The 22257-nt window shown below is 35.7% G+C and overlaps 2 protein-coding genes across 9 annotated transcripts in view; one reads left to right on the top strand and one right to left on the bottom strand.

Annotated features, from left to right (window-relative positions):
- ufd1l (ubiquitin recognition factor in ER associated degradation 1) overlaps positions 1 to 6010 on the bottom strand; it is a 253880-nt gene extending 247870 nt beyond the window's left edge. The window contains exon 1 of the mRNA XM_087263133.1: positions 5380 to 6010. The gene's annotated coding sequence lies outside the window, so the exon portion shown is untranslated. The remainder of the gene's footprint in view (positions 1 to 5379) is intronic.
- The window catches only part of dhx37 (DEAH (Asp-Glu-Ala-His) box polypeptide 37), a 58830-nt gene that overhangs the window by 29941 nt on the left and 6632 nt on the right, over positions 1 to 22257 (top strand). For all 8 annotated transcript variants that reach the window (NM_001083004.2, XM_087262601.1, XM_087262602.1 and 5 more), the window contains 15 exon segments: positions 1670 to 1783; positions 2887 to 2988; positions 4408 to 4522; positions 5152 to 5250; positions 7637 to 7695; positions 9793 to 9937; positions 10054 to 10130; positions 12014 to 12246; positions 13439 to 13550; positions 14676 to 14782; positions 15023 to 15211; positions 16036 to 16160; positions 19406 to 19522; positions 20518 to 20690; positions 22087 to 22201. In NM_001083004.2, coding sequence (NP_001076473.2) covers positions 1670 to 1783; positions 2887 to 2988; positions 4408 to 4522; positions 5152 to 5250; positions 7637 to 7695; positions 9793 to 9937; positions 10054 to 10130; positions 12014 to 12246; positions 13439 to 13550; positions 14676 to 14782; positions 15023 to 15211; positions 16036 to 16160; positions 19406 to 19522; positions 20518 to 20690; positions 22087 to 22201 — 1882 coding nt within the window.

The following is a 22257-nucleotide window of genomic DNA, read 5'->3' as shown; positions in this document are numbered from 1 at the left end:
TACCTGTGCTATATGACAATATAAAAGCTGTTTAAGTCCTCGTGTATGAGATTGAAGGTTTGCAACTCTGCTGAAGTTTGTTCTGAAATGAAAGTGTCAGACTTGACGTCATTTGCTTTGGTTTTTAATGATGCGCATTGACAGGTGAAAATCGGATCTACCTGCTTACAGATCCGATTCATATTGGATAAATTTCCACATATGAACAAGGCCTGAATTTGATTTGAGTAAATCGGAATCCATGTGATTCGTTCCTGCTTACACGATATAAGAAATATCCGATCTGTGCCACATGGGAGAAAAAAATCGGAATTGAGTCCCTTGAACAGTGCAGTGTAAATGCATTTAAGACATGCAAAACAAATAGTTTGTGACTTATTGTTTTCTGCATAAGAATGGAGATGTTGCCTTCGGGGAAAAGGTTAGAGTTCTTTGCTGTAAATTAAATGGATATAAAAACTATTTTTATCCAGTAAGCATTAAGCTATTAAATAGTCGTGGCTTGGATTTAAAGTATTTGGGAGAGGGGTACACTTCTTTGTTTATTTACTTATGTATTTATATACACATCTGCTTTTGTATTTTTGTATTATTTTTCTATGTATGTGATGACTGCAGGACTGTCTAAGACAAGATTCCCTAACTGGGACAATAAAGTTTTACCTTACCTTAAGGAGAATCATAGCATTACAAACTTTGAAAATTTATATGATAAATATACAGTTTTATATACAAAAAAATGTAAATACAAAGTTATGAGCCCTGTTTTTAAAGGTTCTTTTCAGATGTTTCCCAAGTGCTTTTTAACAGAAATAGGACATTTTTCACAGTGTTTCCTTTTATGCTTTTCTTCTGAATAATTTCTCTATATATATCATCAATACATATTATTACAAAAATTAATTATAAAAAAAAATAATAAAAAAAATATATATATATATATATATATATATATATATATATATATATATAATTTATTTATTTTTTTTAACTGCTAAGGTTATTTTTGTTAGTAAGTAATTATGATTTTTCGATTGTCTATAGAGCAAACAACTGTTGTCCAATGTTGCCCAATTAACATAATTTGCCTATTTATCCTAGTTAAGCCTTTAAAAGTCACTTTCAGCTGAAATCTAGTAAACAAGATACTAGTTTACTAATAAAATAACTAGTTAAATATTATGTATTCTCATCAGGACAAAGAAAAAGATATTAGAGTTGCACTTATTTATATATTTAATTTACGCTATTAACAAAGCATTAACTAGGACATTTAGCTCAAAGCACTAATTGGCTGTTTAGTAGTAGTTGACTTTAGGTATTAGTTATCGATTAGGGATGTAAAATAATAAACAGTTAATATCTGTAATTATATAATAAACCAGTAATTAGTTAATAATTTAAACTAAAGTGTTAATGGAATTAGTAATTAAAATAATTGTTTAAACAAGGAAAATTTTGTTTTTGTTGTTGTTATACCCGTTAAAGTATTTATTTTGCAGCTTAGATCGATATTGTGATAATATCGCATATCTTCATACAAGCGTCAGCAGTTAATTGTAACAAAATAAAAATTGATACCGGAATAAGCCTAATGTATTTCTGTTCTAACATGATGTTCGAACATAAAGCTTTAGCTCAGCGATCTTCTTTTTTGTATTTTTTTCAGGATTTCCTGCTGCAGAAGTACAGTGTGATCATCATAGACGAGGCTCATGAGCGCAGCGTTTACACTGATATCCTCATCGGCCTCCTCTCTCGCATCGTTCCCCTCCGCAACAAGGTAAAACACTTGATCATGCATGGTGGTTTAGGTAAGGACTGCACAATTATTTGAAATATTTTCGAGATCGATATGCACAACATGAAAGAACATAGCTGGATAGATTAAGAGAAATCGAGCAAACATTTGTAATTGTTTAATAGATGAAATGTTGCTGGTATATAAAACACTTGTAATGTACTTACAAACTTATTAAAATTAAAATATGAAAATTATCAGTTCTTTTGCTGTTTATAAACTCCAGTTTTGATCATGTATAATGAGGACGTTCTCATGTCACACCCAGTGTGTCCCAATGTGTTGTGAACCAAGCTCATCAGTACACTTATTAGTGCCCAAATTCACCTCTCCAAATGCGCACCTCTCAAAAAATGTAACTACACATCACAACGACACATAGTGCAAGCTCTGTGATTGGTTGGCTTGGTAGTGCAATCTCCAGTGCCTAGTCTGCAACTCTGCACAAGACGTTTGGCCAGGGGAGAAATGGTCGTGCCCAACTCAGCCTGGTTTTTCTCAAGGTTTTTAAAGTTGTCCCAATGTGTTGTGAATCCAAGCTCATCAGTGCACTTATTAGTGCCAAAAATCATGCACACAACCTACTGATGAACGACCCCAGTAGCTAGGGTGTTGATTGAGACATGGTTCGGGATCTGTAGAGCTGTGCATCGATGGATTTGCTGTTCAGTGTTTGGACTCTCAGTAGTGAATATTAAACCACACTGAACTGAACTGAACTCTGAAATCTGGGCTACACTGTTTCAATTTACTATAATTTGCTATGCGAAGCTGCTTTGACACAATCTACATTGCAAAAGCGCTACACAAATAAAGGTGAATTGAATTGAAAAATTCACAAGTGTCTAGTTGCGTGGAAACTTTTGTTTTGTGTTTACCTTATGATTAAAGTTGTTGCACGTCCCGTTTCTGAATGAGCGAGTTTGAGCTACTTATAGTGTTTAGAAAAAACAAAGCACACGTGAAGAATCTCGACACAGAGAATCAAAAACACATACTGCCAGCTACCGTACGGCAGGCGATTACTCGACGCAGAAGTGTAAATCAGCCTTTAGCATGTCTGTAATGCCATCTGCAATTCACAGAAAGGTTTACCCATGAAGCTGATCATCATGTCGGCGACGCTGCGTGTGGAGGATTTCACTGAGAACAAGAGACTCTTCAGCTCTCCTCCACCCGTCATCAAGGTCAGAGTCTTCAAGTCTTCTATTTTTTTAGGATTCATATTTTTTATTTTCTTTAATAATTTAACAGTACCATCAGTTTGCACATTTTTTACATAATTTTAGCACCCCCTTCCTCTCCTCAACAGCATCAGCTACTGTAATTAGATGTTGCTACTCTGTTAAATGACACTGTATTCAACCAGTTAAACTCTGCTGCTTTTTTGGGGATTTCCGCCTGGATTTTGCCTACCCAAATTTAAAAGCTTACCTAATCCACATGTAGAGGTGTAAATGCAAATATTTGGTATCATTTTAAAGAAAACCCTTTGAATTTTCTTAAAACGCTTTTGAAAGTATTTAAAATATCTGTATATGTTGTCTGTGTTATAGTAAACACCTAAAAAAAAGAGGCGCTTTTTGTATTTTTTTTTTCTAAACTCAAATTCGAAAGTGTAGCTTTTAGGTTCTGTGTGGTCTAGCGTGCTGTAATTATTTTGGTGGTTCCTGCGCATGTCTGTAATCATAAGAAAAAAAGAAAAATGTCTCTACCATAATCTATGCAAAAGTTATTGTATTCCAACTGATGAGAGGTGCTGTACAAGCCACAGGGACCGATCATTGTTTTCATATTTCACTACTTTTTTTTGTTTGATCAAACATAATTCATTGTTTTTGACCACGTCAGACAAACCGTATGAGCACCGGCAAGAGCTTTCATTTGAGCTACAACTTGTACATGTGTCATTTGAAAAATATGAAAATGAACCAATGTTCAATACCCAGCTCGGGTATCCAAAACACTGTGTATTTAAGTGTAAATAACTTTTGTACAGTAGAATAAAAACCAAAGTGATGTGCATAAACCGGTAACATATTTTATGCATATGTGCAAAAAATATAGCATCTACACTTTCAAACGAAAACACTTACGAGGGTCTGGTGCAATGCTAGCCCTTTAAATCTTAAAGCGAAAGTCGATGACATCACAGACCCGGTACCGGGTCTGCAGAGTTCAACTGGTTAACTGTAATATAAACTGTATTTTGCTGTAGGACAGCTATGCAGTATGTTACTTTGTTTTAATGTTGCATTTTGGAAATTACTGTATATTTTACAGTAAAAATATACATACAATTCTAAAAATACAGGCATACAGTGAGATAAATGGTGCTGTAATTGTTAAAACAGTATTCTTGCTGTTATTGATTTACAGTTATTTACTGGCAAGTGAGTTGCTTTAGATTCTGCCTGGAAATTGTTAATGGTGTATCATAAAATCCAATAAACACAGATAAATGATATCAACTCAAAAAATAAAATCAGATAATTGCACTTTTTTCAAGTCTTCTGTAAGCAAATGACTTGTGTTATGATGTATGATGAAACCGCTGTTGTCCAATACATGATTATTTTAACCCTGGTTTTTGTGTCTACATGCAGGTGGAGGCCCGTCAGTTTGCGGTCACTGTTCATTTTAATAAGCGCACACCAATGGACGACTACACTGGAGAAACTTTCCGGAAGATCTGCAAGATTCACCGCATGCTGCCGCCAGGTATGTTAAACACTTATACTGTAGATGATAAACTCATAAAGGTAGATTATATGTACAGAAAAACACTCATGCTGTGCTCTGAATGTATGTTTAATTTAAGTCAATATTATTCGCCCTCCAGTGATTTTTTTTATTTTTTCTTTTCTTTCTTTTTCAAATATTTCGCAAATGATGTTAAACAGAGCAAGGGATTTTTTACAGTATTTCCTATAATATTTTTTCTTTTGGATAAAGTCTAATTTGTTTTATTTTGGCTAGAATAAAAGCAGTTTTTAATTTTTTAAAACCATTTTAAGGTCAAAATTATTAGCCACCTTTTTTCATTAGTCTACAGAACAAACCACTGTTATACAGTAACTTGCCTAATTACTCTAACCTGCCTAATTAACCTAGTTAAGCCTTTGACTGTCATTTAAAGCTGAATAATAGTGTCTTAAAAAATATCTAGTCAAATATTATTTACTGTCATCATGGCAAAGATGAAATAAATCAGTTATTAGAAATGAGTTATTAAAACTATTATATTTAGAAATGTGTTGAAAAAAATGTCCCTGTTAAACAGAAATTCAGGGCACAAATTATAAAGGAGGGTTAATAATTCTGACTTCTCCTACATGTGTGTGTTGCAGGTGGCATTCTGGTGTTTCTGACGGGTCAAGCTGAGGTTCATTCTGTCTGTCGGAGGCTGAGAAAAGCTTTCCCTTATAAACCAAACCGAGAGCACACAGGTACGCACTGATTAGATTCATCTAGTGTCATCCAATTATGCCTCATTTGATGTTACTTTTAATGTGGTATGTACATGTACCCGTTTGTGAATGTAGAAGCTCTGCAAAGTTACAATAGTCAGAGTTTGCTTTCTTAGAGTCAATAGCCCCTTTCACACATACAGACCTTTCCGGAAAATTGCCGGCAATTTTCCGGAAGGGTTGTATGTGTGAACAGGTCCTTTTTGAAAATACCGGTAAATTCGTTCTGGCTATTTTCCGGAAAGAGAAGTTGTAACATTACCGGTAATTTGCCGGAATGCAGCGCTGTGTGAATGAAGAAGGAAGATTGCCGTTATAAGCGCGTGCACGTCTAGAACGTGCTGACGTGAGACGTCTGCTTTAGCCAATCACAACAGTCAGACGCATTTACGTCCGCGCGGTTTGTGAGAATAAAAGCCTTTGAATATTTTTCCAGACACATTTAGCTGCTAGAAGTTAGTCAGATCACGTTTATATGTTCTTCTTAATGCCAACTGTGTAAATAATCATCGATGAGATGCTTATGATAAGCTGTTGTTTGTTTAACTTCAAGCTTTGCGTGTGCCTTTGAAACAGCCTGTGAGCGCCTGCACACGCACATATTATGAACATCTCGACATGCGAAAGTGATCCTGCGAAAGTTGTTCACAATATTGATCATCCACAGAGTTTGTAATTTAGTCAAATGTTTACAAATACAAGCGCAGCCGTTTAAAGCTCATTTGTGGTGAATGATGTCAGAATTTACCGGTATTTTGGAATGGATGTGTGAACGCTCTTTTCTGGAAAATTTCCATAACGTCCTCGCCTGTGTGAACAGCGCTTTTTTGAATATACCGGTAAAGTCGTTCCGGAAATTTTCCAGATATTTACCGGTATCACTGTGTGAAAGTGGCTAGTAATGCAGTTTTACTTCCTGCACAAACCTATGTTTCTGTATTAATCTGTAATGTAATGTAATGTAATGTGTATTTTTATACAACAGTTCTGTCTGGTTCTCAAATCTGATTGGCTGATATCCGTGCGTTATTCTGCAATATCAGGACTCCTACAGCCTCTTTACCCTTTGTGTATTACTCCGCCCACATACAGCCAGCAAAAAGCAGACACTACAGATCTAAAGTTTAAAAGATGCACGCTCAACTGTTTAACTGTCAGCTTATGATTTGAATCTGGAAGAAAGTAGTTCCTCATACAAAAGGGTTTTTGAGACTCTCCATGTTTGATTTTGTTTTTATATAACAATTATGCCGTCAAACTGTTGTATAAACGCAATATCACGCTCGTAGCAGTGCGATATGGCTGTATATAGGCACTGGTGGGGGCACTAAGGCAACACACACCTCCCACCAGTGCCGATATACAATATACAGCCATATCGCACTGCTACTCGTGTGATATTGCTCATATATAGCGCATTTATTGTGTATGGCCATACACCCAAAGCGCTTCACAATCATGAGGGGGGGTTTCTCCACACCACCACCAGTGTGCAGCATCCACTTGGATGATGCGACGGCAGCCACAGACAACGGCGCCAGTGCGCTCACCACACACCAGCTATTGGTGGAGTGGAGAGACAGTGATCGAGCCAATTCGGTGGACGGGGATGATTGGAAGGCCATGATTGTAAGGGCCAATAGAGGGACTTTGGCCAGGACACCGGGGTTACACCCCTGCTCTTTCACGAGAAGTGCCATGGGATTTTTAATGACCACAGAGAGTCAGGACCTCGGTTTAACGTCTCAATCTGAAAGACGGCGCCCACTGACAGTGTAGTGTCCATTAGGAGTCACACAAACCACAGGTTGAGCACCCCCTGCTGGCCCCACTAACACCGCTTCCAACAGCAACCTAGTGTTCCTTAGTGGTCTCCCATCCAGGTACTGACCAGGCTCAGCCCTGCTTAGCTTCAGTGAGTAACCGGTCTTGGGCTGCTGGGTGATATGGCAATCTGTATTAAATCTAAATTTACAATGTTTATTTTGCTAGCACACATTGTTTATTAAGGTGAACAATTAATCCCTGCATGTTAAAGACCATTCATAGACAGACACTGGAAGAAGAGATAGTAATCTCCTGTGACTTGAGATCTAAATGTAACTTCCTGGCTAAATAAAGTAATAATAGTAGATGTGCGAGAAAGATATGATGCTGTTATTATTATTATTATTATTATTATTATTATTATTATTATGGTAAGCTTGAAAACCATTATATAGTGACTTTTTATTTAAAAAAATTTAGTACTGAAGAACAACTCATCTTAAATACCTATTGAAAAAAATGTCATGTATGTCATTTTTTATTTTAGGTAAAAGGAATTTTTCACTTTAAAAAAACTCATCATATGTTTGTTTTTCAGATATGATGGAAACGGAAGAAGATCTGAAGAAGTCAAAACGAGCAAAGAAAAAGAAAGTGGTATGAAAATGATCACTAGCTAACTGTTTGTGTGAAATATTATTTAATATTAGAGAAAACATTTAGTATTAGAGATGCACCAATATAGAAATTTTGGACAATATCAATAACTGATATTATATCTGGAGGTCGATATATAAGCCTCTTTTTCTTCTTTCCTCGATTTCTTTTCTTCATTATATTTTCTTTTCTGTTTGCAGTATTTTTTGTGTGTTTAGAGTTAGGGATGCATCGATATGGAAATTTTTGCCACTATCGATCACCGATTACCTATATATTTGGAATCCAATCGTTGATATACATAATTATCTTTTTCTTCTTTTCTTCACTTTTCTTTTTTTCTTTTCTCTATTTCTTCTTTGTTGTAGTTTCTTTTAAAATAGTTTGCAGTATTTTCTGTGCATTTATAGTTAGGCATGCATCAATATGAAAATTTTTGCCACTATCGATGACCGATTACCTATGTATTTGGAAGCCAAAAGCCGATATATATATATATATATATATATATATATTTATCTTTTTCTTCTTTTCATCATTTTTCTTTTTTTCTTTTCTCTATTTCTTCTTTGTTATAGTTTCTTTTCTTTTAAAATAGTATGCAATATTTTCTATGCATTTATAGTTATGCTTGCATCAATATGAAAATATTTGCCATTATCGATAACCGATAACCTATATATTTGGAAGCCAATAGCTGATGAATATAATTATTTTTTTCTTCTTTTTTCTTTTAAAATAGTGTGCTGTGTTTTCTGTGCATTTAGAGTTAGGGATGCACCGATATGGAAAGTTTGGTTGGTATTAAATAACCAATATTACGTTTGGAGGGTGACGTATATAAGCCCCTCTTTCTTTTTTCCTCTATTTCTTTTTTTTGTTAAATTTTCTTTTCTTTTTAATAGAAAACAGTATTTTCTATGCATTTTAGCATTAGGAATGCACCTATATGGAAAGTTTGGCCGATATTGATTACCGATATTATATCAGGAGGCCGATAAAAGCCTCTTTTTCTTCTTTCCCCCATTTCTTCTTTTTCTTTATTATATTTTCTTCTTTTAAAATAATAAGCTGTATTTTCTGTGCATTTAGATTTAGAGATGCACTGTTATTGCCAATTTTGGTCAAAATCGATAACCGATATTATATCTGGGGGTCGATATATAAGCCTCTTTTTCTTCTTTCCTCGATTTCTTTTCTTCGTTATATTTTCTTTTCTTTTAAAAATAGTTTGCAGTATTTTCTCTGCATTTAGATTTAGGGATGCATCAATATGGACATTTTTGCCATTATAGATAACCGATTACCTATATATTTGGGAGCCAATATCCGATATATATAATTATCTTTTTCTTCTTTTTTTCATTTTTCTTTTAAAATAATTTGCTGTGTTTTCTGTGCATTTAGAATCAGAGATACATCAATATGGAAATTTTGTCAAATAATGAAAACTGATATTATATTTGGAGGCCGATATATAAGTCTCTTTTTTTCTTTTCTTCATTGTTTTTCTTTTCTTTTCTTTTAAAATAGTATGCAGTATTTTCTGTGCATTTAGAATTAGGGATGCACCGATATGGAAATTTTATTGAATAAAAACTCTTTTTCTTCTTTCATCTATTTCTTCTTCGGTATATTTTCTTTTCTTTTAAAATTGTATGCTGTACTTTGTGCATTTAGAATAAGGGATGCACTGATATTGGATGATATTGATGACCGATGTTATAATTGGAGGCAGATAGCTGATATATAGGCTTATTAAAAGTTTATATACATTTTTCTGACAATGATTGCAAAAACAAAAGGTAAACAGCTGATTTTATCTTAAAACCTTAACTCAAGAAAAGTTAAAACTGATCGCTGAAACATTTTCTCTCCAGCGGCATTAGATCTTGTAATGTACATATTTACTCTTTGAATGTCACAGAAATTACACTCGAAACCTTAGTGGCCTGCAACAAGCAAGTGAATTGCTTCAAATATTTGACAGATATTTATAATTATATTATAATTATAATATATTTTGTCCGATATCAAAATGGTCATCTATATATTGTATATCAGTAAGCTCTATTCTCAACACTGTCTCTCTGTCAGTCTTTACCGAGGATCAATCTGGATAATTACTCTGCTCTGCCTGTGGACGAGGGTGATGAAGACCGTCAGGCAGGCATTGATGAAGATGATGGTGAGGGTTCAGACCTGGAGCTGGAGTTGGGGGATCATCCAGACACTGATCACGGTGAGACACTCTTACATGTGGAGCTCGGAACTTTCACTTCGTGTTCTGATGGAGAAAAATGATGTGACAGGAGTGTGTGGAGTGATGTGACTTTCTGATGTGTTTTCTGTGCTTAGAGGAGAAGGCCGATCCGTCCATCCCACTGTATGTGCTTCCGCTTTACTCTCTGCTAGCACCTGAGCAGCAGGCCAAGGTAAGTACTTCAAATAATCCTTACAACAGAAATATTGTCTGAGAACTGTCTTAAACCAAAATTAAAAATTGACTTACTATATAGTGACTTAAACGTTGGTCCACACCTTTGAATTTTTTTTTTAAACACAAAAGAAGATATTTTGAAGAATGTTGGAAACCTATAACCATCGACTTTCATTGTTGGAAAAACAATTACTATGGAAGTCAAATATTTCAAACATTTATCAAAATATCTTTTGTGTTCAACACAAGAAAGTTAAAACAGGTTTGCAACAAGTAAATTATGACAATTAAAATTTTTTAGTGAACTATCCCTTTACTTTTTTTTCTACATAAAAGGAAGAAGAAATGGAGATAAAAAGAAATAAAAGAAATTGAGATGTGATTAATTTATTTTGATTAATTATTTATATAAGTTATATAATGTTACAATATAAATATAAAAACACTTTTCTGTAATTTAACAAATGCATTTTAGTTTTTTAATGTTAAGGAGATTTATTGATAGGTTGATGGCGTATACATTGATAGATGGGTTATTTATACGTTTATAAAAAAATACTTTATGCTGCATTTCATGAATCATTTTTTTAAATGAATTTTATTGTATTTTTTTTTTCATTTAGTTTATCACCCAAAATTTTTAAGTCTTTACACAGAAAAATATTTTGCATGACATTTTACTCATTTATGTTGTGTTATATTTATGTTCTGTTTGTAATGTTTCTCAAGATTAGACCTCTAAAGAAAATTATTAAAAATGTATTGCATTATTTTGCATGACATTTGACTAATTTGTCTTACGTTTGTCAAATTCCGTTTGTAATGTTTCTTGTTTTTGTGTTTGAACAAATGATGGTAATATTCTACTAAATGTGTTACCATTAGACTGTGGTTCAACAAGAGATATAATACATAATTTATTAATTTAATGAATTTATCAATTTAAAGATATCAAGCTAATTTGGTTTTTAAACCTTTAATTTAAATTTTAATTTATTTACTTATTTTTTTCACTCAATCTTTTCTGGACTTCACAAAAAATATTTTGCATGACATGTTGCTAATTTATGTTATGTTTATGTTAAATTCTGTTTGTAATAGTTTTGTTGTTGTGTTTTTACAAATGATGGTAATACTTTGTTGAATATATTAACGTTAGACTTTGGTTTAACAAGCGGAAATTTCATTAATTTAATAAATTTATTGGTTTAAAGAAATCAACCTAATTTGTTTTTTAATTGGTTTTTAATTCTTTAATTGTCATTTTTTATTTTTTATTTTTACCTAAAACAGTTTCTAGACTTTCCAAAAATATTTGTTTTGCATGACATTTTAAATCTATTAATAAAATAGGAGTCCCAGCTGGGTCAGTTGGCATTTCTGTTTGGAGTTTGCATGTTCTCCTCATGTTCGCGTGGGTTTCCTCTGGGTAGCTCCGGTTTTCCCCACAGTCAAAACGCAAGTGCTATAGATGAATTCAATAAACTAAATTGACTATAGTGTATGTGTGTATGTATGGATGTTTCCCAGTACTGGGTTGCAGCTGGAAAGGCATCCACCGTGTAAAACATATGCTGGAATAGTTGGCGATTCATTCCGCTGTGTAGACTCCTGATAAAATAAAGGTACTAAGCTGAAGGAAAATAAAATAAAATGAAATACATATGACATAATTTAGGTTGTATGATAAGTTCTGTTTGTCATGCGTCTCATTTCTTGTGTATGTACAAATGATGGTAATACTCTTCTAAATGTAGTAACATTAGACTGATCTTAAATCTAATATATAATTTTTTTTTGATGATTATTGTGGAATCACCGTTTATAATCTTCAGCTCACAGTAATTTGTTGTTAAAGTCATGTTTGTGTGTGTTCAGGTTTTCCGTCCTCCTCCTGCTGGATCTCGTCTGTGTGTCGTCGCGACTAACGTTGCAGAAACATCTTTGACAATCCCCGGCATCAAGTATGTTGTGGACTGCGGTCGAGTAAAGAAGAGGTTTTACGACAGGGTGACCGGCGTCTCCTCCTTTAAGGTCACGTGGATCTCACAGGCCTCAGCCAATCAGAGGGCAGGAAGGGCGGGAAGAACCGAGCCGGGTCACTGCTATAGGTCAGAGATTCAGGCTATGTTTACATGACAGTAATGTAGCCAAAGTAATTTTTGCATTGAATACAAGGCGACTGCTTTACATTTATTTTGGTATTGTACATACTCCGCTACATTGAAGTGTGAGGTTAAAAATTGATTAATGTTAATATTTATCATTCATAACCTTTTTCGTTGTTATGGGAAAATGTATTTATTAGTTTTACTGACCATCCTAACCAAGAAGACAATAATAATAAAGCTAATTTTATGATTTTGTTGACTGAATTGTGCTTATATATTACCAGTATCAGAGACTCGATAAACAAGAAAGCCCTACACACTTTACAAATGTGTTATTTTAATGATGTATTTAATTCATTTTTATATTTCTACTTTGTATGTTTACGTTTAGATATTATTTATATATATATTATTTACATTTATATAGCGCTTTTCTGGGCACTCAAAGCGCTTTACACAATGGGGGGGGGGGGGGGGGGATCTCCTCATCCACCACCAGTGTGCAGCATCCACCTGGATGACGCGACGGCAGCCATTTTGCGCCAGACCGCACACCACACACTAGCTGATTGGTGGAGAGGAGACAGAGTGATGATATGCCAATCATGATATTGGGAGGGATAGGAGGCCATAATGGACAGAGGCCAGTGGGCAGATTTGGCCAGGATGCCGGGGTTAAACCCCTACTCTTTTTCGAAGGACATCCTGGGATTTTTAACGACCACTGAGAGTTGGGACCTCGGTTTAACGTCTCATCCGAAAGACGGCGCTCACTGAGTAGTATAGAGTCCCCGTCACTATACTGGGGCATTAGGACCACACAGACCGCAGGTTGGGCGCCCCCTGCTGGCCTCACTAACACCACTTCCGGCAGCAACCAAGCTTTCCCAAGTGGTCTCCCATCCAGGTACTGACCGGGCGCAGCCCTGATTAGCTTCAGTGGGCGACCATGTGAGAGTTGCAGAGAGCTAGCTGCCGGCGAGTTTAGTTTACACTTAGTTAGTTTACACTTGTTTCTACCTAACATCTATGCTTTTTTGTCTGTAAATTGTTATATGTTGTTGTTGTTGTTGTTGTTTAAAAAAAAATATAATAATAATAATAATAATAATTTAGCCAAAAACTGAAATTTTTCCATTGCGTTTTAAAAAAGTTTCATCAAAAAAAGTAAAACAACTGTGTGTGTGTTTAGGCTTTACTCGTCTGCTGTGTTCGGAGATTTCAGTTTGTTTTCGGAGGCTGAAATCACACGGCGTCCCGTCGAAGATCTCGTTCTTCAGATGAAAGATCTCAACATTGAGAAGGTTTGCATTCATATTGTTCTATAAATCACACATGAACACTCATATCCAGCTCAGGCTCATAGAAAATACGTGCATCAGCCTTCATTTTTGTGGAATGTAAAATACGTTGATCTGGGTGCATTTCGTTGCACGTTTTAGATGGCAAATCCACTAGCGTGCACTGTCTACATTTTTGCAAATCTAAAACACTTTAAGGTGTGTTTTGTTGCATGTTTTAGATGGAAAATCCACTAGAGGGCGCTGTCTACATTTTTGCTAATCTGAAATGCTTCTTTTGGGAGTGTTATTTTGCATGTTTCAGATGGCAAATCCACTAGAAGGCGCTGTCTACAATTTTGCGAATCTGAAGTATGTTACTGAGGGTGTGTTTTGTTGCACGTTACATATGGCAAATCGCCTAGAGCAGGGGTGCTCAATCCTGTTCCTGGAGAGCTACCTTCCTGCAGATTTCAGTTGCTACCCTGATCAAACACACCTGAACCAATTAATTAGGACCTGAACACCACTTGATAATTACAGGCAGGTGTGTTTGATATGGGTAGCAACTGAAATCTGCAGGAAGGTAGATCTCCAGGAACAGGATTGAGCACCCCTGCCCTAGAGGATTGTCTTTATTTTTGCGAATCTGAAATATATTCTTTCGGGAGTGCTATTTTGCCTGTTTCAGATGGCAAATCTACAAGAGGGCACAGTCTGCATTTTTGCAAATGCTTTTATCTCTTTTATGGAAGTGTGCTTTACCTCGAACCGAAGCGCTGTGCACTGTACTACACTGTACTACAGAGCAAACTGACCACGGCAGAAAGTTTGTCCATGTAAAACTAGTTCGGTGATGCAAACATATTTAATTACAAATCACAGACACAGTTAAGTTGTTTTGTGGTATTTATTTGATGTTGGTCAAAGAACTGCATGAAAATAATCCTTGATTTGTTGATAATATGTTTCTAGAATATTCATTAGTGTGAAAAGGAGCAAAAATTCTTTGCTTCACACTGCCCCCTAGTGTTCATTTAAAGTACCTTTTTACACATTTACAAAAATGTAGGATGAAGCACGTATTTCCTTTGACTTTGTATTGCTTATACATAACAGGTTTTGGTTTTGTCTTGTGTGTTATTTTAGGTTGTCAATTTCCCGTTTCCCACTCCTCCATCTTCTGAGGCTCTGATTGCTGCTGAAGAGCTTCTAATCTCGCTGGGAGCGCTGGAGAAACCGGCTCGACACGGACGGTACAGTTTTATTTAGTCATTATTTTGACTTCAAACTCACTCAAGCTGTAAGAAGTGAAATAAATCGACTTAAAAAAAATAAATCTATCTCATTTTAAATAAATCTCATGTAAAACAATACACACTGCCTGCTTCCATTGTTATGAGTGTGTTCTCAATCTTTTAATAACATATATGTGCATTTTTTTCTTTCTTGAATTTGTTTTTAGTTATGTTTAACCTTTTCTCTCTCTGCTGTAGTCTGAGTGAGATGGAGAAGGCGCGTCTGTCGTGTCCTATCAGTCCCCTTGGTCGAGCGATGGCTGCGTTCCCCGTAGCGCCACGCTATGCTAAGATGCTAGCACTTGGCCGCCAGCAGGGCTGTATGCAATACATCATCACCATCGTATCCGCCATGACCGTCAGAGAGATCTTCGAGGATTATGACAGGTTATTCATATCACACATGCATATTTACCTGATTTCTGTTTATATATGAGCTGTCAAACCATTGATCGCTTCCAAGATTACAGTTTGGAGTTTGAATAGATGTGTGTGTACTATGTATATTTATTAGTGCTGGTCAAAAATTAATCACTTCCAACATCAACTTTTGTTTATATTTATTTATATTTAGATATAAAATGTATATGATACATTTATTCATTCATTTTCTTTTTGACTTAGTCCCTTTATTAATCTTGAGTCGTCACAGTGGAATGAACCGCCAACTTATCCAGCACATGTTTTACATAGCTGCAACCCATCTCTAGGAAACATCCATGCACACTTATTCACACTACGGACAATTTATTCATTCATTTTCATTTTCTTGTCAGCTTAGTCCCTTTATTAATCTGGGGTCGCCACAGCGGAATGAACCGCCAACTTATCCAGCAAGTTTTTACGCAGCGGATACCCTTCAAGCCGCAACTCATCTCTGGGAAACAATTTCACACACACACGCGGACAATTTAGCCTACTAAATTCACCTGCACCGCATGGCTTTGGACTGTGGGGGAAACCGGAGCACCCGGAGAAAACTCAAGTGAACGCAGGGAGAACATGCAAACTCCACTCAGAAACGCCAACTGATCCGAGGATCGAACCTGCGACCTTCTTGCTGTGAGGCGACAGCACTACCTACTGCGCCACTGCTTCTCCCTACGGACAATTTAGCATACCCAATTCACTTGTACCGCCTGTGTTTGGACTGTGGGGGAAACTGGAGCCATGAGGAAACATCTTTGTCATGTTTTTCTGTGTGTGTTCAGGCCTGCAGGCAGTGAGGAGGAGAACGTGAAGATGAGCGGGAAAAAGGCCAGATCAGTTCAGATGAGGAGGCTATGGGCAGGACAAGGAGCGTCTCTTCTGCTCGGAGATCTGATGGTTCTGCTCGGTACTTTCATTTAATTTCTAAAGTTCATGTCAAATGTTCTGATGTTCAGGCCTAATGTGAAAAACAGACAATTTTTTCTGTTGCGTTGTTTTTTTTTTTTTTTATATTTAAGTTTTTCTTTTTGTATTTTTATTCATTAACATGCTATTATTACATTTATTTATTGTCAATATTTTGAATTGGCTTTTGTATTTTCACGTTTTTCATGTGAATTTTAGTTATTTTGAATCATTTAATGTAATTTGTTTTGTATAATTAGAACATACAGTGCTCAGCATAATTAAGTACAGCCCATTTTTCTCCATTTCTCAGTAAATATAGGCGATGTATTTTGGCGCATTTTAAACAAAACAGATTTATTAAACAGATATATTTATTAAAATAATATTTTAGCCACCAAGCATGTTTAGAAATTGAAAGATAATACAATTAAATTCAAGCAAAATATTGCAAAAATAAATGACAACGTACAAAATTTCAACTAAATTTTTCAACATTTAGATTTTTCCTCTTCTTTAGATTTGTATTTATTATTTTTCTAGAACATATAAATTTGGCAATACTAGTTTTTGGATCGTTATCGTAAGTTATTTTGTTAGATAAGCTCCAGATTTGGCTTCAGTACTGACTAATCTAATTCATATGTACAAATATAATATTGTAAAGCTTCCTATTAAAATATTAATTTAAAAGAGAGATTTATGAGGGGTGCACTAATATATGCTGAGCACCAGCAACCAGTTGTAAGAGCAACACATAATAACTTGACTTCTAGTTGATCATTTGGAAAAGTGGCAGAAGGTGGATTTTTCTGATGAATCATCTGTTGATCTGCATCCCAATCATCACAAATACTGCAGAAGACCTACTGGAACCTGCATAGACCCAAGATTCTCACAGTAATCAGTCAAGTTTGGTAAAGGAAAAATCATGGTTTGAGGTTACATTCAGTATGGGGGTGTTCGAGAGATCTGCAGAGTGATCTACAGCCTGAGGTATTAAGATATTTGTGCTGCCCATTACATTACAAACCACAGGAGAGGGCAAATTCTTCAGCAGGATAGCGCTCCTTCTCATACTTCAGCCTCTACATCAAAGCTCCTGAAAGCAAAGAAGGTCAAGGTGCTCCAGGATTGGCCAGCCCAGTCACCAGAGATGAACATTATTGAGCATGTCTGGGGTAATATGGAGGAAGCATTGAAGATGAATCCAAAGAATCATCATTGCAGAGATGTATGGATGCAGTCCTCCAAGCTCATGATGGAGTCAGACACAATATTCATTTTGTTTCCACTGCAGCATGACTTTATGTTCTATACTGGACATTATTTTTGTCTCAGCAAAGTCAGACCTTACTGTCCTAATTAAATAATTAAAAATCAAGGCATGATCATGTTTTATTTTGGTAAAATAAGCATGATTAGAGGCGTTTGCCTTCCATATAAGCCAGTTCTGATTGAGCCAATGATCAACTAGAAGTTATTTGTTGTTCCTAAAACTTAGATAAGCGACAACACCTTTGTCAGGTAGTGTACTGTACACACTATAGATCATATCATACACATGCATAGACAAATAAAAAAGACATTAATATTTTGCATATGATTTACATAAATAATTAGAAATAAATCATTTGGATCATTTCGAAATAATTGAATAAATTGCATTAAATTGAATCTGTAAAAAAACAAAGGATTTTACTTCAGATACAGTGGGAATACTTTTTTTCTAATAAATAATGACCAGGTAACAGTCATCTTACTTCTCAACTGGTGGGTCGTGACCCAAAAGTGTGTGGTCAAAAAACAACAACAAAAGATTAATTTTTTACTTATTTTGCTTATACCGGACTTTTATTTTGAAATGCGTGCAAGACAACCCTACCGTATATATATATATATATATATATATATATATATATATATATATATATATATTGACTACAAAAAAGACTTGAAGCCTCAGAGTCATATGTAGTGAGGTGCTCTCATAAGAGAGCATGAAACCTTCTATGTTAAAACAACATTCAGAAACCAGAAAACATGTTTTATTAACAGTTTATTATTAACAATATTTGTCGTTTTTACTTTGTAATATTTCTATAATTTGATCAATTTTGTTAAATGACAGCAATAAAATAGTGTTTATTTGTAAGTCTTGGTGAATTTCTCATGATGTATCTGTCACTGCTCGTTTATGTTAACAAATAAATACAAATTAAGTATAATTCCTAAAATTGTATTATAGCACCTAAAAATTTGAGTCGCGGCTTGATGACCATGTAAAAATGTGGGTCCCATCGCCACACCAGTTGAGAACCCCTGTCTTACAGTATACAGGGATTGTGGCATCTATTATAAATCAGTCGTTATAATAAAAATAGTTTATCATTAGACAGAGCTGTTGAACTAAATAAACTAATTTAACCTGACGAATTTAAAGTTTGACTAAACAGTAAAACACATCGGTTGAAGCTGCTCATTAAAAATGCAGAGTTAGGGTGCTTTCACACCTGTGAATCGATTCAGTTGTTCCGAAACAGAGATTAGAATTGTTACATTGTTGCTCTTTGCTCTTGGAGCGGTTCGCTTTCACACTGCAAAGTTTCTAATCGGACCAAAAGAGCTAAAACAAGTCACGTGCGAGTAAACTCTCCTTACATTGGTCAGAGTGTCAGGGTTTATTTTGCAGCGTCCCGCTCAGCTGTCAGGAGAGGTGGTGGTTTGGTGGTGATTGACAGGGTGTGCGCGCGTGACGTGTCTGAGGAGAGACACGGTGGGGAGGGGTGAGAAGGGTGCGCGATGATGCCTATTTGAGGACTGGGAGAGAGACACGAGATTACCGGGAGATCATCACTCGTTTGCGGGCATCCGGAGACTCGCGAAACTTCCCGCCTTACTCATAATTCTCTCTTCATATAGCCGTAAGCCTATTACATATCCATAAAACACTGTGATATAACCGCGCTCGGATCGGATCGCTTTCTCACTGCAATCGAACCGCTCCAGGGTTCGTTTCAATCGAGCCGAGACCACCTCACTCAAGCGATCTCGGAGCGATTACTTTGGCGCGGAACAGAGCGCGATTGCCCTGTTCACATATGCCAATCGAACCGCGCTAACTGGGCAAACGAGATACGTTCCGAAACAAAAGTGTAGGTGTGAAAGCACCCTGAATATGTATGGTGCAAATAGTTCTCTTTGTCCGCCTTTGTGTGTTTGCTGTAAATGTTGTTGTGTGTTTAGGAGCTGTTGGTGCTTGTGAATTTGCGGGTCTTACTCCTCAGTTTTGTGAGGAAAACGGCCTTCGGTTCAAAGCAATGCTGGAAATCCGAAGATTACGAGGACAGCTGACTAATGCAGGTACATATACACACACACACACACACACACACACACACACACACACACACACACACAAACAAACGAATGTGTGCTTTTACATTCTTTTTCTTTCTTTTGTGTGGGGTTTAAGCACAAATTGTTTAATGTTTGATCTGTAATCATTTTTTGAAAGAAAAACACTATTTTTGGTCAGAAAGGAAGGTTGAATATGCAATCTGCGATCATTTGTTATGAAAACTTTTTTTTTTGTTCATTTGGAAAAATTATTAGAAATATACATTAATATGCATTAATATAACAAACACAATAATACATGTTTACCTTTAATAAGCTGTTTATATTCACACACTGTTGCCACACAACTGTGTTTAAACCCTTATAAAAGTGATTTTTGCAGATTCTCATAGAAATCAGTCAAGTTTGGTGAAGGAATAATCATGGTTTTGGGTTATATTCAGTATGGGGGCGTGTGAGAGATCTGCAGAGTGGATGCCAACATCAACAGCCTGAGGTATCAAGACATTTGTGCTGCCCATTACATTACAAACCACAGGAGAGGGACAATTCTCCAGCAGGATAGCGCTCCTTCTCATACTTCAGCCTCCATATCAAAGCTCCTGAAAGCAAAGAAGGTCAAGGGTCTCCAGGATTGGCCAGCCCAGTCACCAGGCATGAACATTATTGAGCATGTCTGGGGTAAGATGGAGGAAGCATTGAAGATGAATCCAAAGAATCTTGATGAACTCTGGGAGTCCTGCAGCTTTCTTTGCCATTGCAGATGACTTTATTAATCAGTGATTTGAGTGATTGCAGAGATGTATGGATGCAGTCCTCCAAGCTCATGATGGAGTCAGACACAATATTCATTCTGTTTCCACCGCAGCATGACTTTATATTCTATACTGGACATTATCTCTGTTCAGTGACAAGACTTTAATAATAGCTCCAGTGTATTGTAGAACATGTTGTATTTGGTGAAATCAAACTAACCATAGTCTGTGTCTGTGTTTCAGTGAATGCTGTGTGTGCTGACGCTGATGTTTACGTGGATAATAAGATGGCTCCTCCGACAGAGGCTCAGGTGTTGTGTTTACGGCAGATCGTGTTGGCTGGTTTAGGAGATCACATCGCCAGACGAGTGCAGGCTGAGGAGCTGCTCGACCCCAAGTGGAGAAATGCATATAAGGTTAGCTTCTGATTTCACATCATACAACCATTTCTGTGCTGAAGCCAGAATTATTAGCCCCCCTGTAAATATTTTTCCCCAATTTCTGTTTAACAGAGAGCAGATTTTTCCAACACATTTCTAAACATAATAGTTTTAATAACTCATTTCTAATAACTGATTTATTTTATCTTTGCCATGATGACAGTAAATAATATTTGACTAGATATTTTTCAAGGCACTTCTATACAGCTTACAGTGACATTTAAAGGCTTAACTAGGGTAATCAGGTTAACTAGGCAGGTTAGGGTAATTAGGCAAATCATTGTACAATGATGGTTTGTTATGTAGACCAGTGGTTCTCAAAGTGGGGGTCGCGGGACAATGAGAGGGGTCACTTGGTTATTTCCAAAAATCTAATAAATTTGTATAAACGTTTTAAATTACCATTGTTTATCTATAACTTACAGAAAATAAAAACAATTACTTAAAAATGCAACATCCAAACAAAAAGCCATCAGCCTTTCATTTTTTCCCCATTGGATTGCAACCCCTGGGATTTTTACATTAGATTAACGACAGAGCAATAGTGTCACCTGCAGCAGATTGATTTTACAGCACTAGATAAACTTTCTGACACCTTTATGCAACTTACGTACATTTAAAATAAATACAGACACGACTGAATTGGTCTTCAAAAATAAACCAAGAAAAGACTTGCGATGTAACTTAAATATTGTGCCCACCAGTCTCATTAGGTAAGGTTAATATTAAATAATAATAAAAATATATATATAGTTGTTAGTCTGTTGCACTTTTTTTGTTGTCAATATGCTTGTGTTTATAGGCCTATTGGTTTGTGTGAGCAGTTGCGTGCAACATTTGTATGATTATAACCACTTTCGAAAATAGTGGGGGTCGCCAGTCATTGGCATTGTTATTTTGGGGGTCTCGGGTTGAAAAGTTTGAGAACCCCTGCTGTAGACAATCGGAAACAAATATTGCTTAAGAGGGCTAATAATATTGACCTTAAAATAGTTTCAACTGCTTTTATTCTAGCGGAAATAAAACAAATAAGCCTTTCTCCAAAAGAAAAAATATTATAGGAAATTCTGTGAATAATTCTTTGCTCTGTTAAACATCATTTGGGAAATATTTGAAAAAGAAACAAATATATATATTTATTTTTTAGTTATTATACACCATAGGATGCATTTAAGTTAAATAAATTTAAAAGATTTAAAAAATAAAACAAAAAGAAAAAGTAACCTCTTGTGTTTTTTCTTCAAACTACATAAATGTGTCTATTTTTCCTTAATGTTTAAAAAAACAAAACAAAACAAAAAAAAAACAACATTATTTACTGACTATTTGTCAACTACCCGTGTGTGTGTGTCTGTGTGTGTATATTTGACAGACTCCTCTGCTGGATGATCCAGTGTTCATTCATCCGTCATCTGCTCTTCACAAAACACTTCCCGAGTTTGTGGTTTATCAGGAGATCATGGAGACCACCAAGATGTACATGAGAGGTGTGGGGTTATATATATATATATATATATATATATATATATATATATATATATAT

This window comes from Danio rerio, chromosome 8, assembly GCF_052040795.2.
Source record: "Danio rerio strain M-AB ecotype USA chromosome 8, GRCz13ab, whole genome shotgun sequence".
Lineage (NCBI taxonomy): Eukaryota > Metazoa > Chordata > Actinopteri > Cypriniformes > Danionidae > Danio > Danio rerio.
The sequence above is the reverse complement of the archived record's forward strand: the minus strand, read 5'-3'. Positions and strand labels throughout refer to the sequence as shown.